The following is a 16,638-nucleotide window of genomic DNA, read 5'->3' as shown; positions in this document are numbered from 1 at the left end:
ATAGGAATCCAAACACATTCAAGCATAGAAATGCCTAATTAAGGCACAAAACCAATAGCATTTAATACTGCCATGAGTAACACTATGAGGGTGAGGGAAATGAAGAATTCTTTAAATGCAGTTTTATCTAATGTGGGACCACAGCTGTTTCAATGCATTTATCATAACCACATCATTTTTCTGTGATGTCACTACAAGCAGCGTTTCAGATAAAAGCATTCTTTCTCAAACAATATGTGTTGCAATGTTGAGGAACTGGATAGAGATTTGCAAAAAGATTGAATTCCTGCCTTAGGGAAGTCCCCAAATCAATCTTAACTTGGGAAACATGATCTGTTTTAGACTCTGATGCATGCTGAACCTGGATCAACTGGAAGAGCCATTTTACCACCCGCTTCAGTCATAACTGATTCCAGCCTGGCATGTCCTTATTTGGGAACCAGACTTGAGTAGCTGAGAAGCAGCTGCAAAACACCTTTGGCACTTTGGAATCCTCAGATTTAAAAAACAAAACAAAACGTTTCATGCTCTTTGCACTGCTGGAGCAAGGCAACAGGAACAAGGGAAGGGCCAATACTGGCCCTAGACTTCTAACCCTGACTTAGTTTTGCCAGTGGCACGTCCATTTTGGCCATTCAGCACTCTTGAATAATTTGGGGCCAAAGGCAGGACAGCAACTCACCCTGAGCTTAAAGCTGTAGACTAGACAGTCACCTTGCTGGGGTCACCTGACTCCCAGTTATCTTTGCTGCTTGGTGCTGGGGGCTGGACCTGGTGATCTTCTGCGGTCCCCTCCAGCCTTACAATCTGTGAATCAATGAAACAGCCTGAAGCTATTGTGACTCCAATAAGTAGTGAGCAGCAAAAATAGTGAAAACTTGAACACCTCTAAGCTACTGCAAGGCAGTGCTCTCAGCCTTAATCTTTTCAAAGAACAGACTTATTTTCTTTTTTCCAGAGGCTTTAAATGGAACTTACAATTAGTAAAATGAGGGCAGCCATGCAAGAGATTAACAGTTTTTATGTGTGAGAGTTTCTCCAGCAGTACACAACCTATGTAGCTACTCACACAAATCATAAGTGATGAGTATCAAATAAAAGCATGGGCAAAGAGATGTGTTCATGTAATAAAATAGCTGTCAATTTTGTGTGGATTGTATTATATCAACACACTGATCAAGGTTTGGGCATGTGTCATTTCTTAATCCATAGGCCTCTGTCCTAAAGGCGTGTCCCTGCATATCCTTCTGATATGCCTCCTCATTCCTCAAAGGAGACAGCAGCATGGAGCTGCAGATGATGGTCCTAGACTGTGTCTGCATTTGCCCCAGATATTTTTTCGAGGCTTTTGAAACCCCTTTTCAACCTCCATCTACCCTGGAGCATAAACCAAAATCTGGCCCTTCATGTTTAGTAAGCACAGAAGTTTTTGTGACTCCTCTAGTCACTGTTATAATAAAGGCCTGCTTTCAGTTTTTCACTTAAATCACAAGCAAAACAAGTATTGTATTTACATACCACACTCCCCCTTTCCTAAAAAATTAGCCCTCCAAAATTCAGCTTTGCAAAATGTGGTTCAGCTTTTGCGCATACACAAACACATAAAATGTACTGATATCAGGAGCAATTAACACATCTGGTAATGTAGTTTCTATGCAAATTGTTTACTATAGAGCTGTATATATACTGTAGAGCCATTAATAGCTATATATATACATATGTTTATATAGAGTTCCAGGGTCTTAATTGTTCTAAAAGGTAAAATATTTCATTATACTTCACACCCTCCACACGTGTCTTGTAAACAGCCTAAATTTGAGTTTTAAATACATCAAAATAGAGAATAAGTTTATAACCCCCCCATTTTTTTTTTAGATGACAACTTTTGGAGCATTCCTTCATAAAGGTTCTTTCTGTAGGAATTACTTCAATTTGCTGGACTTGCTGGTTGTGGGTGTTTCTCTGGTATCATTTGGGATTCAGTAAGTATTACTATCAAGTGTAGGTGGTTTCATTCGTGCTTTGGGGTTTTAGACTGAAATCAGGACTTTGTAAGAAATTCAAAAGTCAGGGTCCTTCAAAAGGAATTAGAATTTGCATTTGAATTAATCACAAGGGCTTTTGTAGCACTACAGATAGAACAGCAGTCCTTACTGTTACTGTGAGCTGTTGTAGAAAGTACAATTTAGGACTATAACTGGTGGTGAAGAGATTGTTTTTATCCTTTTTGGGCAGACAGAGCAAAGCTGTCCAAAAATAACCTTTAGCTGACAACTGCTTCACTGGGGGGGCAGTTCTACTGCAGCTCAAATCACCATTTAAAACTTCCCTTTGACTTGGAAAGAAGCAAGGCCAGGGCTCCACTCAGCTCTTTCCCATTTTTTATTCAAGTACTATATCTGCTCTTGGCTGGTCATGATAGTATCACATTACATCATTTAAAAGATCATGTGGTACCACCCCATGTGAAACTACAAACCCTGTTACTTGACACTTGCTAAAATGTTTTATTCTACTTCCCTACGACAAACAAAATAATAGTTATGTGAAATGTTGAGCATCTCTTGTGTAGTGCTGAGCACCTGAGTCACTGGACTGAAAATGAGGGAACTCACTATTTCATAGGAGTCACTTAATGAATCACAGGATAGAGTACTTAGCTTGTCAAAGGACAGTACTGAATAATACTTTAGCCACTATCTTTTCCCAAGGACCAAACTTAATCTGCTTCACATTGTAAGACCAGCTCATGTACTAATGATTCCCACATTGCTTCTGAAACCAAATCACATTCTTGATATTTATGGGATTAAATCAGCATTCTCTGGGGGTGCATCTACTCGAGACACTAAATGAGCAATAAACTAGTTCTACTGTGCATTAGCACAACATAGTAAAAGCTGTGCTAATGCACAGTAGAATTAGTCTACTGTGCATTAGCATCACTCAAAAGATGTTCACTGAACTTCTGCTCGGTAGTGCCGATTACTGAGAATTGAGTTAGTACCTGTTATTACAGGTACTAAACTTAATGCACAGTAACTACAGTGCATTAATGCACATGTAGACATGCCCTAGTAGTAATAAAGCAGCTGAGTATTTCAAAATTCTAAGTTAAAGAATGCTAAGATTTTTTCCATGTGCAGGGAAACTGCAGGAGCAACGGTAATTTTAGTAAATTAGATAACAGAAAAATAATAAACAGAAAAAGTAAGCGACTGATGTTTTTTTCTTTTCCGCCTAGGTCAAGTGCAATCTCAGTTGTGAAGATACTGAGAGTTTTAAGAGTCTTGAGACCCCTAAGGGCAATAAACAGAGCAAAGGGACTGAAGGTTTTTATATTTTTTTTTATATGTTCTGTTTCAGTTGGCCTCATTCTGCAGTCCTACTGCAGACAAAGCCCCTACTGAAGTCAAAGGGGAATTTGCCTGGTGAAGAACACAGAGCCGGACCCTTAATCCGTTCTGGGTTCTTAGACATTCTAGGCTCAATTCTGTCATGTTTTGTAGCCATTTAAATCTGGAACAACATCAGCTTCACTAAGACTAGATTTAGGCCCATACTGCTTGCAAATGTATCTTTGCCATTTATTCATTTTAATTGTACACTGCATACATGGCTGCCTGTCACTTTAAGATATGAAGTAACCTACATCCAACATACTGCAGGTAAATTCAGAAATCATTCTAATTTATGGTAAGAACATTAAAGCAGTACCAGAAACATTCAGTCTGTTTTATGACCGGTTAATTTTAGGAGTGAAATTATCTAAATATATGGAAATACATTGTTATAATACTTTGTAAACTTTCATAACACTCAGTAATAAAATTCAGTTGTATTAACATTCTTTTCCCCTGCCCCCCTTTTCTTCACAGCACGTTGTTCAATGTGTCTTTGTTGCTATTAGAACTATTGGCAATATCATGATTGTTACAACCCTGCTGCAGTTCATGTTCGCCTGTATTGGTGTACAGCTATTCAAGGTAAATAAACACATTCTTCCAAAACATATCCTGCACCAGGGAGTGCATTGACAAAACCAAACTGACTTCAGTGGGCTTCTGCATTGGAAATGACTTGGTCCCCTGCCAGGCCAGTCGCAAGGTCTTAAAGTTAGCTTTTATGTTCTATAGTTTACCTACATTTTTGTTTTATATGTAGGGAAAATTCTATCGGTGTAGTGATGAAGCAAAGCAGAATCCAGAGGAGTGCCGGTGAGAACTCTTTTGCTATTATGAATTTGACACATCACATTTAACTACTGCTACTCCTCATTATAATAATTTTGATTGTAAGTCATTCATACCCAGAAGCCTCTGAGCATTATAACTAACACAGGTAGGCAGATCATAGACCATTTAGGTTTTTTGTAAGTCTGAATCAACATCCTAAAATCCAGCTGTGATTTTGGTGTTATAAGCAAACTAGCACCCATTAACTGATAACAAAGATCAGATATTTCAAGAAAAGAACTGCATCATTCTGAGAATAATTTAATGCTTTCCATATCACAATTTCTATTTTTTTTCCACAGGGGGATATACATTGTTTATAAAGAAGGAGATGTTGATAATCCAGTGGTTAGAGAAAGGGTTTGGCAAAACAGTGATTTCAACTTTGACAATGTGCTGTCTGCCATGATGGCCCTTTTCACTGTTTCTACCTTTGAAGGCTGGCCAGCGTAAGTGAACTGTGAATGTTTCTATAACACCGCTGAAATTACTTTGTCAGGACTGCTTTGTATCCTGGCACTGTCCGGGTAGTACACAAGCTTCTGTGCTCTGGGACCCTGGAGATTCTCAGCCTGATCCTGGAAATTGCTGAGTTTTCTTTACTTCCAGCTGTGCCAAGGGGAATTGTGGCACTCAGCACCTTGCAGGATCAGTTTTCCTCTGAGGACACAAGGCCTCATTCCCACTAAAGAAAGGGAGATCAAGGCAAGGCTGCTGACATTTTGATAAATATTAATTTAAAAATATAGTACTGGTTGTAACACTTCCCTTTCCAACTCCATCTTTTACTTTGTCAGTGGCTACAGTAAGCTTCTGTATTTCTTCACCTATTTGCTTATGAAGCTAAGTTTGCCATTTACAATTCGGAGCAGCAAAAATTATCATGGGAGGGACTTTAATTGTAAAGTGTGTTTGGGGTAATCTTTGGACAGCGTATTCCAGCCATTTTGCCATTAGCAATTTACTGGCTTTTTAGCCTTTTAGGGACATGTGGGCGCTTCCTGCTCAAGAACAGGCTTCCAGTTCTAATTTTTAATTTTCTGACTTTACTTTGCTAAGCACAACTCAGTGACTGCGAGTCCATCTGCAATACACATGAAATCAGGTTGGTTTTCAGAACTGCTAAATAATTGAGCTTTCTTTTATTGGCAAAAACAATTTTTCTTTAAAATTATTGGCACAAGATTGGATATCAATCAAGTTTGGATCCTTAGATCACTAAATGACTGATGGTTTGTGTATTGACTTCTGTTTTTCACATATTTTTGTTTCTGTTGAAATCAGTGAAATCTTAAATTGGTTAATGCCTGCTCTTTCAGCCATTATTCTACTAGTCGCTTTAACTACAATAGAAATAATCCTCTGAGATGTTTTACTCCTTTTAAATGTTGTTATATGTTATAAGGTTATTATGTAAAGCTTTTGTCCGTTTGGTGAAATTTTGGTAGATGGCTTCAAGTAAGGTAGACCAAATTTTCAATAACTATCCAATGGCTAAGTGAAATTACAATCTGCAGGCTTAGCATTATAACAACAGTTAACATATTTTGCTTTTTTGTTTTCCAGATTACTATACAAAGCCATAGACTCAAATGGAGAGAATGTAGGCCCAATATATAACTACAGAGTGGAGATTTCCATCTTCTTTATCATATATATCATCATCATTGCTTTCTTTATGATGAACATATTTGTCGGTTTTGTCATTGTTACCTTCCAAGAACAGGGAGAACAAGAGTACAAGAACTGTGAGCTGGATAAAAATCAGGTTAAAATATGAATTTTTTTTTTTTTTTTGCTTATAAAGTTATCTACTTTTGTTTATGCCATACATAAAATCAGCATTCTCCTGTGGGTCAGAAGAGGGCACTAGACACAAAACTTACACAGTACAAAGACTGAATTCTCTAAAAGTCAAAGTCAAAATTATTCTGTGGCCCTTTTCTGGGAAAGCCGAACATTTTGGTCTTTTTCCTAGGATACGTAATAGTTTAGTGCACACCAAGGAAAAGAGAACAGTTACAGACTGGGCTTGATGCCAGAAATGGAGATATGAAAAGTATTTTACACACACACAGAGTATCCTGGAATAGACCCCACACCAAGGAATTTGCTTAGATTACTTTGCCATTGTTTCCTATTCATTTGTGGACATATGCTGTGATTTACACATTCAGAAAAAATGAATCTATCCTCTCTTATGTGCTTAAATTCTCTGATTGTAGGAGTCAATAGTATTTTCTCAAATGGGTATGTTGAGATTCTTCAAATGGTTACAATCTAATCATTTTGAAGCCCAGTCTGCATGAAGAATTCAGAACCCAGTGGACCTGGGCTGGTACAAACCCCTTATTTTGGATACAGTTTTACACCTCTGAAGTATAATTTTATTGGTGCAGTTAGTCCAGCTTTCAAAACTGTAACAATACGATTCGCTTTGCACCAGTACATATCATATTATCCCTATGGGTTTGCACTGTTCTAGCTACACCTATGGTCAAAGACCCAAAACAGACAATATCTGTGTTATCAATCAATAAATCAAGTCTATTAGTTGAGATGAGTTAGGGTGAGTTTAATAGGCTTTATCAGGATCAGTGCTCTTTGGTTATCCCTCTGATCATGCAAGATACCATATATGAGCTAAATATCTTAGAATTTTCCTTACCATTATCTTACTGCTTTTTCTTATGCAACTTATCAGTATATATTATTAATATACTGCTGTAAAAATCAGATGGGAGCTACTAAACTTGATTACTGTGTTTAATAATAAACATTCCTAGTGACACGTGGCACTTAGAGTAAGTTATATTCCTACTGATTGGTGTAGGTGTAATAAAGGGATTTATAATACCAGCAGTCAGACATGAAATGCTAGGTATTCTCATTTAAAAGCCTCCACTGAAACTTTCACAACAGTTTTTTTACATTTCTGCTTTTACAGCGCCAGTGTGTAGAATATGCCTTGAAGGCACGTCCACTGCGTAGATACATTCCAAAAAATCCTTATCAGTACAAGTTCTGGTATGTGGTGAACTCCACTGGGTTTGAATACATCATGTTTGTCCTCATCATGCTGAACACACTTTGCTTGGCCATGCAGGTAAGAATAAAGCAAGTTGCCAATTTACTGCATGAAGCCTTTGATATGACTCCTGGGGAAAGAAGAGGGGATTGGTGCTAATATGACTTCAGAGAATTTTGTCGAGCTGACTTCTTTTGCCAAGTGACAAATTAAAAATAATTCACTAAATGATAAAGCTTCTTTCTATTGTGCATCCTGGAATGTGTTTTCATTCCACTAAAACTGTAAGACCATTCCTTGCATATACTCATAAACGTCTGGCTAGCAGGGGAGAGTGGCAGACCTGAGAGAAGTAGCATAAAATGTACTCTGGCTTCTCTTCTCCATTTTCCCTCAAACACATTGATACCTGTCTACAGACCCCTTGTGCAGCAACACTGAGGTAAGGCCTTCCCAGTAATTACACAGAAACTGAATCCCTCCACTTTGGTGCTGCCAACTCCATGCAGGACGGTGGGGATTGGGGAAAAAAGGTCTTCCTACCATCTCCCTTAGTGCTCTTGCACAAAGACTGAACAGTTATTTATGTATTTATGTGTGCACTTGCACACCTGTATAATTGAAAACCGGGCCCTGCTGCCATTGCTTTCAGGGAAAGTTAAAGTGAAAATGACAATTAGGCTTTCTAACTCCCCACAGCAAAATCTTTAAATAGCTCTGCCACAGACACATGGAACTATGACATGATTGGAATAACAGAGATTTGGTGGGAGCTTGCATGACTGGAGCACTGTAATGGATGGGTACAAGCTGTTTAAGAAGGACAGGTGGGGAGAAGAGGAGGAGGAGTTGCACTTTATGTAAAAGAGCCACATGATTGCTCAGAGCTCCAGTATGAAGCTGGAGATAGGCCTGTTGAAAGTCTCTGGGTTAAGGTCAGGGGGGAAAGCAACAGGGGTGATGTCATGGTGGGGGTCTGCTATACACCAACAGACCAGGAGGAAGTGGTGAATGAGGCTTTCTTCAAACAGCTAGCAGAAGTTTCCTGGTTTCCTAGCAGAAGAATAAGAGGCCCTGGTTCTCATGGGGTACTTCAGTCACCCTGACATCTGTTGGGAGGTCAATACAGTAGTGCACAGGCAATCCAATAAGTTTTTGGAGAGTGTTGGTGACAACTTCCTGGTATAAGTGCCAGAGTAGTCAACTAGGGTCCATGCTCTTCTTGATCTCCTGCTCACAAACAGGGAAGAATTGGTGAGGAATGTAGTAGTGGATGGCAACTTGGGCAGTAGTGACCATGCAATCATTGAGTTCAGGATCCTGAGGAAAAGAAGGCTGGAGAGCAGCAGAGTAAGGACCCTGGACTTCAGAACAGCAGACTTCAACTCGCCCAGGGAACTCATGGGCAGGATCCCCTGGGAAGCCAGTCTGAGGAGAAAAGGAGTCCAGGGGAGCTGGCTGTACTTTAAAGAAGCCTTACTGAGAGTACAGGAACAAACCATCCCTATGTGCAGGAAGACTAACAAGTATATTAGAAGACCAGCTTGTCTTAGCAGGGAACTCTTCAGTAAAGTAAATGACAAAAAGGAAGCTTATATGAAGTGGAAACTTGAACAAATAACTAGGCAAGAATATAAGAGTATTGCTCAGGGATGCAGGGACGAAGTCAGGAAGGCCAAAACACAATTGGAGTTGCAGCTAGCAAGGGATGTGAAGGGTAACAAGAAGGGTTTCTATAAGTATGTCAGTAGCAAGAGGAGGATCAGGAAAAGTGTGGATCCATTACTGAATGGGGGAGGCAACCTTGTGACAGAGGATGCAGATAAGGCTGAAGTGCTCAATGCCTTTTTTGCCTCAGTCTTTGCAGGCAAGGTCAGCTCCCAGACTCTTGTAGTGGGCAGTACATTTTGGGGAGGAGGGGAGCAGCTCTCAGTGCTGAAAGAACAAATTAGGGACTACTTAGAAAAGCTGGATGTGTACAGTCCATGGCACCATATGGGATGCACCTGAGCATGCTGAGGGAGTTGGCTGATATAATTCCAGAGCCATTGGCCATCATCTGTGAAAACTCATGGCGATCAGGAGAGATCCCAGATGATTGGAAAAGGGCAAACATAGTGGTCATATTTAAGAAAGGGAAAAAGGAGGATCTGGGGATCTACAGACCAGTCAGCCTCACCTCAGTCCCTGGAAAAATCATGGAGCAGATCCTCAAGGAAACCATTTCCAAGCACTTGGAGGAGAAAAAGGGGATTAGGAACAGTCAGCATAGATTCACAAGGGGCAAGTCATGCCTGACCAACCTGATTGCTATATATGACGAGGTGACTGGCTCTGTGGATGCAGGGAAACCAGTGGATGTGGCATAACTTGATCTTAGCAGTCTCCCACAGCAGTGTTTCCCAACCAGTCTGCCGTGGCACAAAAGTGTGCCATCAGAAATGAACAGGTAGGCCGCGGAATTTTGCCATGGCAATGAGCTACAGTAAGTACGAGGGCGAAAAATGCCTTAACAGGTGTGCCACGGAAAATTTTTATTAATGTAAGTGTGCCTTGGGCTGCAAAATGATGGGAAACACTGTCGCACAGCATTCTCAGAGACAAGCTGAGGAAGTATGGGCTAGATGAATGAACTGTAAGGTGAATAGAAAACTGGCTGGAGCATCGGGCTTAGAGAGTAGTAATCAATGGCCCAATGTCTAGTTGGCAGCTGGTATCAAGTGGAATGCCCCAGGGTTTGGTCGTGAGGAAAGTTTTGTTCAATGTCTTCATCAGTGACCTGGAGGATGGCATAAAGTGCACCCTCAGCAAGTTTGCAGATGACACCAAGCTGTGGGAAGTAGTAGATATACTGGAGGATAGGGCTAGGATTCAAAGTGACCTAGACAAATTGGAAGACTGGGCCCAAAGAAATCTCATGAGGTTCAACAAGGACAAGTGCAAAATCCTGCACTTAGGACAGAACAATCCCATGCACCAGGACAGGCTGAGGACTGACTGGCTGGGCAGCAGCTCTGCAGAAAAGGGCCTGGCGGTACAGTAGACAATAAGCTGAATATAGCCAGCAGTGTGCCCTTGTTGCCAAGAGGGCTAATGGCATACTGGGCTGCATTAGTAGGTGTGCTGCCAGTAGGTCAAAGGAAATTCTTCCCCTCTATTCAGCACTGGTGAGGCCACATCTGGAGTATTGTGTTCAGTTTTGGGCCCCCCACTACAGAAAGGATGTGGACAAATTGGAGAGTGTCTAGCAGAGGGCAACAAAAATGGGAGGGGACTGGGAGACATGACTTATGAGAAAAGACTGAGGGAACTGGGCTTATTTAGTCTAGAGAAGAGAAGACTGGGAGGGGATTTAATAGCAGCCTTCACTACCTGAAGGGTGGTTCCGAAGAGGATGGATCTAAACTGTTCTCAGTGGTGGCAGATGACAGAACAAGGAGCAATGCTCTCAAGTTGCAGCAAGGGAAGTTTAGGTCAGATATTAGGAAGAGTTTTCTCATTAGGAGGGTAATAAAACACTAAAACAGGTTACCCAGAGAGGTGATAGGAGCTTCATCCTTGCATGTTTTCAAAACCTGGCTAGACAAAGGTTTGGCTGGGATAATCTAGTTGGGAATGGTCCTACTTTGAACAGGAGGTTGGACTTTCTATGATTCTACATTGTTCTGAGTTATACTATAGCCAGGGTGAGACAGAGAACATAGGATTGCCTTAAACATACAGGGCATGTATTGTTTTTGGTGTTACAAGTGTTTTTCACAATTGTATTATTTATACAAACTTCTTTCCTCTACCTGTGAGAGTGAAAGATGTTAAGTAACTCTTAAATGAACAGTGGATAGGAGAGGAGGTGTAGTTACAGGCTAAAGCACAAGATTGGGAGGAGAGTCTGGAGAACTAATTTCTGTTTCACAGACTTAACTTTTGACAAGTCAGGCCAATGCTGTACTGAAGCTCCTCCCTTGTGAAATGGGCATGGTAACACTTTATCTTACAGAGTATTGTGAGAATTTTTTTACAATTAATACATTAGGAATAACAACAATAATAATTTATTAATTATATATTCTAATTAATTGGTGCTAGTCATAGTTCCAAATAATGATAGTTACTGTCAGTTACATTTTTATCAGTTAATATTTTAAAACACTCAGTGGACTGTCTGAATCCCAAATATAAGTGTCCATCTGAAAATCTAGTCCTCTCTGTGGTAATTTGTGTCCAAACTGAGCCCCACGTATGGTCATTTCTACCTGCAATACACTTTAATTTATTTAATATTTGGTCATTCCCAAAGTCATTCATCTACAATACAATTTAGAAAGAACATAGGAAACTATTTATAAGTGCTTGTTCTAGCTAGCTATATGCTTTTTTGAGTGTCTGTTTTCCTGCCAAATGCATGCAGGCATTACTTCAACTCCTCTTTGTTCTTAAAGCTGTTCTGTATTGATTTCATATGTATTCTGTGCCATCATTTTTATTCTTATTTCAGCTTCTGCCATTCTCTTTTTGCTGTTTTAGCAATAAAGACTTTTGGTAATACAAGGACTGGTCTGGGAAGTGCAGACATTCTTAGTGCACTAATAAAAGTATTTTTATTTCAGACTTTTTGAGCTTATGTATGGAAACTGCTAATCCTCAGGGCAAGGGAAGAGCTGTAGACAGTGATCAATATGTTGATTTCAAATGAAATAGGGTAAAAGAAAATATTATGTGTGGAATCTCACTTGAAAGTGTTTTGGAGTCTGAAATGGCAGAGGAAGGCATCCCACTCTGATCATCAATAAGAAAGTGATGCTATCTTGACACATTTACTGTGCATTTATATTCACTTAATCTTTTACTGCTTCTTCTGTACTTCACATCAAGAAATTTGGTCAGTCTGTATTGGTCCTGTGCTTTCTAATGTATCATACAGTCCTTCTTTAGGCTGTCCCTCTTTTACATAACTATCAAGAAAAGCTGTTACTAGAACACATTTTCTTTCCATGTTTATTTTGACTCAATCCTTCCCTTTGCTTTTTCCTGCATTTTACTATTCTCTAAGCAGTTGCCTCTCTCTCTACTTCCTTTCCCAACTCTTTCACTCTCCTTCACCAACACAATAGATTTTTAAAATGGAAAGAATTGTTAAAGTCCAGTTAATGAGCGTGCACAAGCTTTTACTCTTGCAAGAGAGTTTCTATTGCAAGTGAGATCATCTGGGTTGACACCTTGGCTAGGGACAGACATTACACACAAACTGGTTTAAGTGATCAGAAACTGGTTTAAACCTGTAACAGAATGGAAGCTCAGTGCACATAAACCAGTTTCAAAATGGCTGAAACTGGTTTGAGGTAAACCTGGTTGAATGTAATATCAGACTTAACTGATTTGGGTCAAACCAGTTTATGCAGTGTCTGTCCTAGTCCCCTTCCTGGTTTAAGTTAAATCAGAGTCCCCCAGCATCCCGGCATGCTCTCTGGGCAGGGTGGGGCTTTCTGCTCCAGAGGGCTGGGCTGGTCCCTCCCCTCTGCTCCCTGGCCAGAGCTCTGGCAGAGACTTGCAGGCACATAGTGTCTGCCTGGCTTCCTCCTGCTCCCCCCTTTCCCCCTCAGTACTCCCTGCTTAAGCAGGGATTCCCCCCTCCCCTCTGTCTTACACAGACACCTCTCAGCTTTAGCCAGCATACCACATGCTGGTTACGATCCATGCTGTGGGAGATAGGACAAAGGCAGGCAGGACAGTGCTGTTTGGATCTTTTGGGAGCTAATCAACAGGTAGCTGGTAATGTCCCTCTATTCCTTCTTTGGAACAAGTTGTTTAAGAAGAGCTTGAACTAATGAGAGAGACTTTTTTTTTGTGCTGATGGGCTAATACATCTTCCCTGCTCTGTAACTAAATGCTGTGTAAATCCCTGCTGGCTCCCTCGCTGACCAGTGAGGAGGGAGATCCCCCCCTAATCAGAGCATCCTGCCAGGGCCTGGACACCCCCCGCCCCCCAGCTCAGCACTATGGAAGGGAAGGGAGGGCTACTCTAGTGCCGCCCCCGCCCCCCGGCTTCCAGGATGAGCCTCTGCAGGCATGTGCCTGCATTTTTTTCAGTCCAGAGGGGATGTCTGTGCAGTTACAAACTGATTCAGCCTAGGCAGGTTAGATTAACCTGCAAAGATTGAATGAATTGAGGATCAGGCTTTTTGAATGTCTGTCCCTAGCCCTAGAAGACCTTTCTTGTGGAAGAGGCATGTTTCCCTTCCCTCCCAGGAAAAATTGACTTAACACTTGTATGCTCATGGGGTGCCAGCAAACATGGGAAAAAAGAAACAGTGCTTTACGAGAAGAGGAATTGTGTCAGTTTGACCTGGGTTGCCCAGCATCTATATAGCTTGTATACTTCAACAGGGCTTTTTGGAGCTTTTATCTAATAGCTGATTCAAGCGACCTGGGTCAAATTGACACAGTTCTTTTTCTGGGCATGTGCTGTGCTCAGCACAGAGGCATGCCAAGCTGAAAGTACAGCATTGTTTTATTTTTATTTTCCATGTTTGCAAGCACCCATAGTTTCTACCAGGAGAGCAGCAGTTCTCCCAGACAAACCAAAATGCCTGTACATGGCTTACATGTGATTGTGCATGTTCTTTGCTTTTTGAATTTCAATCAGTAAACTCATATAAGTTGTCTAAATCCTTTAGGATGAGGATGGCTGACCTGCAGCACAGGTGCCACAAGTAGCACACACAGCCTCTGTGTGTACAGTGCAGTGAATCAGGGAGGGGAAAGGCAGCACAACAGCAGATAGGACAGAAAGCAGAGCAGTATGTCAGGCAGGAGAAAGGGAGTGGCAGTTTCAGAAAGTGCAGGGCTCATTTGTAACGTGCCTGCCCAGAGGGCTGGCTCCCCACTGCTTTAGAATGCCTTCCCTTCTAGTCTTAATACAATCTATCAGCTGTTCTAAACAGATATATTAGTGGTATGTCACACAGTTGTATCAGGCATGCTAAATGGCTGTTGCTTATCTAGCTTTGTCCTGTCCACTCTTATTGTTACTGATCATTTTAAAGACCAGTTTTCTTTCTGAATCTCTCTCTCAGGGACTGTTCAAGGTATCCAGTGATAAGCATTTACATTTGAGATTAACTCAGTTGTAAACAAAAGCCATCCAATCCTTTTTGTATTAGTAGTACATTCTTCCACTGAAGAATTCTTAGCAGAGCTATTAATTGGACATACATTTTGCTGGACTTTATAACTGACAACTGTTGATCTTTATCAGCCTGTTTTCACATAATATTCTTTCATACTTTAATTTTTATTCACAGCACTACGAACAGTCAAAGCTTTTTAATGATGCAATGGATATTTTGAATATGGTTTTCACGGGAGTATTCACTGTTGAAATGGTTTTGAAAGTCATTGCATTCAAACCCAAGGTAAATGTTTATACATAATTAGATTATCACTTCGACTATAGGTATATCTTGAATTTCCCACTTGCTGTATATTATTAAAATGAGAAAACCTACGTATTTCTCATGATAAGCTATCTGTAAAATCATCATAGAAATGTTAATCAGATTATACATATGTATATGTACAGGAAATCAGATATAGAGATCAGTGAAAAAATACTACCAGGTAACTGATGAGACACGGAATATTTTTGAGGTCATGAAAAGGCCCCTTTCTAAATCAGATGTATCATTTCCTGTTACAAGCATTACCAAATATAAGGTTCAGAGGTACTATACTGACAAGTTTAAACAATTGAAATATAACAATGTGCTATTTTGTATTTTCTTTTATAAACTGTAGCTATAGGCCTGATCCTACAAACCTGCACAAGATTAGCATTTCACATTCAAGTAGTCCATTTGGTTTTAAAAGGGTTACTCATATGCAGAAGGGTTTGTAGGCTGAGCACATAATAGGTGTTTGAGATTGCTTACCTTAAAGGGACACTGTCAAGGCCAGATTTTCAAAAGAGATTGAATTCCCAATCTTGTAAGGAGACATGTGCAGGTATGGCCCTTATTCACAAAAAGGGGTCACCAGGGGCCCTCATTTATGTCAGCAAGAACCACATAAACTCAGATGCCCACCAGCAAACATCTCCAGAGAAGTTTGGGACATAATTTGGGTACTTCAGTTTCTGGGCATCCTCGTCAAGACAGTTTTCAGGGGTGTTGAACATTTAGAGTTGTGAATCCTTAGCATCTCTGAATCTCAGGGCCCAGTGGTTCAAGCTAAACACCCAAAATACAATGCCCCCAAAGTTATATCTCCTGGCCATGCCAGCCCATGTACTTAAAAAAAATCCTGTGACACTAACAATAAATTATTAAAATGGAAAAAACAGTAAAAATCAAATGTAATTGTCATCACCTATCTAATCATTCACTTATCACATTATATCAGTGATAGTGAAGAGTAGTCAGACAGAAAAGCCAAGTTTTGCTGCCATTTACAATGAAGTCTGATTTACTTGAGGGATTACACTGGCAAAAATTAGCAGGTTTACTGAGTAAACAGAAAGGGAAACAGGGCAGTCTCACTTTCCTGACCTCATCTGTCTCTGGTAGGTTTCCTCTTTCCAATTCCTTCTGAAAACACCTTTAAAAAGGCTTAATGTCAAGGTAATGAAGCTGTCAGCATCACAATCTGTTCATGGATTAAGCCCCTAGATTTGCTTGTGTAACTGACATAAGACTCCAGCTTGTACTGACAAACCTGAACTAGTTTTAAACTCAGTACTGCCAGCAGAGCAGCCTGTGGCAGCCCAGAACCCAGCTTACTCTGCTTGCCTTTGCATTTACTTCTTGGGTGAATTTTGGAGCCCAGATTGAGGTCTGTGCTGTCACAGCTACACTGCTAGCAGTTACCCAGCTTGTTCCTTGAAAGCTGGCTTGGGTTTTTCTATACAAACTTCAATCACTGCAGTGAGTGCTACATGGACATACCGTCTGAACTGCCAGTGCAACACATAGGTCAGATACAGACATTACACTTTTACTGGTATAAGTGATCAGAAACCAGTCTATATTCCTAACTGAACAGAAGTTTGGCACACAAAACTGGTCTATACTTGTAACAGAAGTTTGGCACACATGGACTGGTTTAAAAATGTCAGAACCTGGTCTAAAATTTGCCCTCCCCATCAAAGGGCAAAATATGTGTTGTATTTGCTACTGACCTAAACTACACTGCTTACAGAAAACCACATAACTTAGATTGATTCCACCTTGGGCTTTTTTAATGTCTGTACGTAGACATAGTGGGCATATTCATGTGTTGTCATGCAAAGGCGTACAGGGTTCAGCTTTCTGTTTCATTCAATGTCTGCATAATTAATTTAGTTATTTTATTTTTATGTCACTACTTGAGCGCATCTACATG

General features: G+C 40.4%; 1 protein-coding gene across 1 annotated transcript in view; it reads left to right on the top strand.

Annotated features, from left to right (window-relative positions):
• Window positions 1–16,638, top strand: part of CACNA1D (calcium voltage-gated channel subunit alpha1 D) — a 444,991-nt gene that overhangs the window by 312,493 nt on the left and 115,860 nt on the right. Inside the window, exons 22-29 of the mRNA XM_059716031.1 lie at window positions 1,876–1,982; window positions 3,245–3,332; window positions 3,879–3,986; window positions 4,165–4,217; window positions 4,538–4,684; window positions 5,802–6,003; window positions 7,183–7,341; window positions 14,565–14,675. Of these exons, the coding sequence (XP_059572014.1) occupies window positions 1,876–1,982; window positions 3,245–3,332; window positions 3,879–3,986; window positions 4,165–4,217; window positions 4,538–4,684; window positions 5,802–6,003; window positions 7,183–7,341; window positions 14,565–14,675 (975 nt within the window). The remainder of the gene's footprint in view (window positions 1–1,875; window positions 1,983–3,244; window positions 3,333–3,878; window positions 3,987–4,164; window positions 4,218–4,537; window positions 4,685–5,801; window positions 6,004–7,182; window positions 7,342–14,564; window positions 14,676–16,638) is intronic.

This window comes from Alligator mississippiensis, chromosome 12 (assembly GCF_030867095.1).
Source record: "Alligator mississippiensis isolate rAllMis1 chromosome 12, rAllMis1, whole genome shotgun sequence".
In the NCBI taxonomy this organism is placed as follows: domain Eukaryota; kingdom Metazoa; phylum Chordata; order Crocodylia; family Alligatoridae; genus Alligator; species Alligator mississippiensis.
The sequence above is the reverse complement of the archived record's forward strand: the minus strand, read 5'-3'. Positions and strand labels throughout refer to the sequence as shown.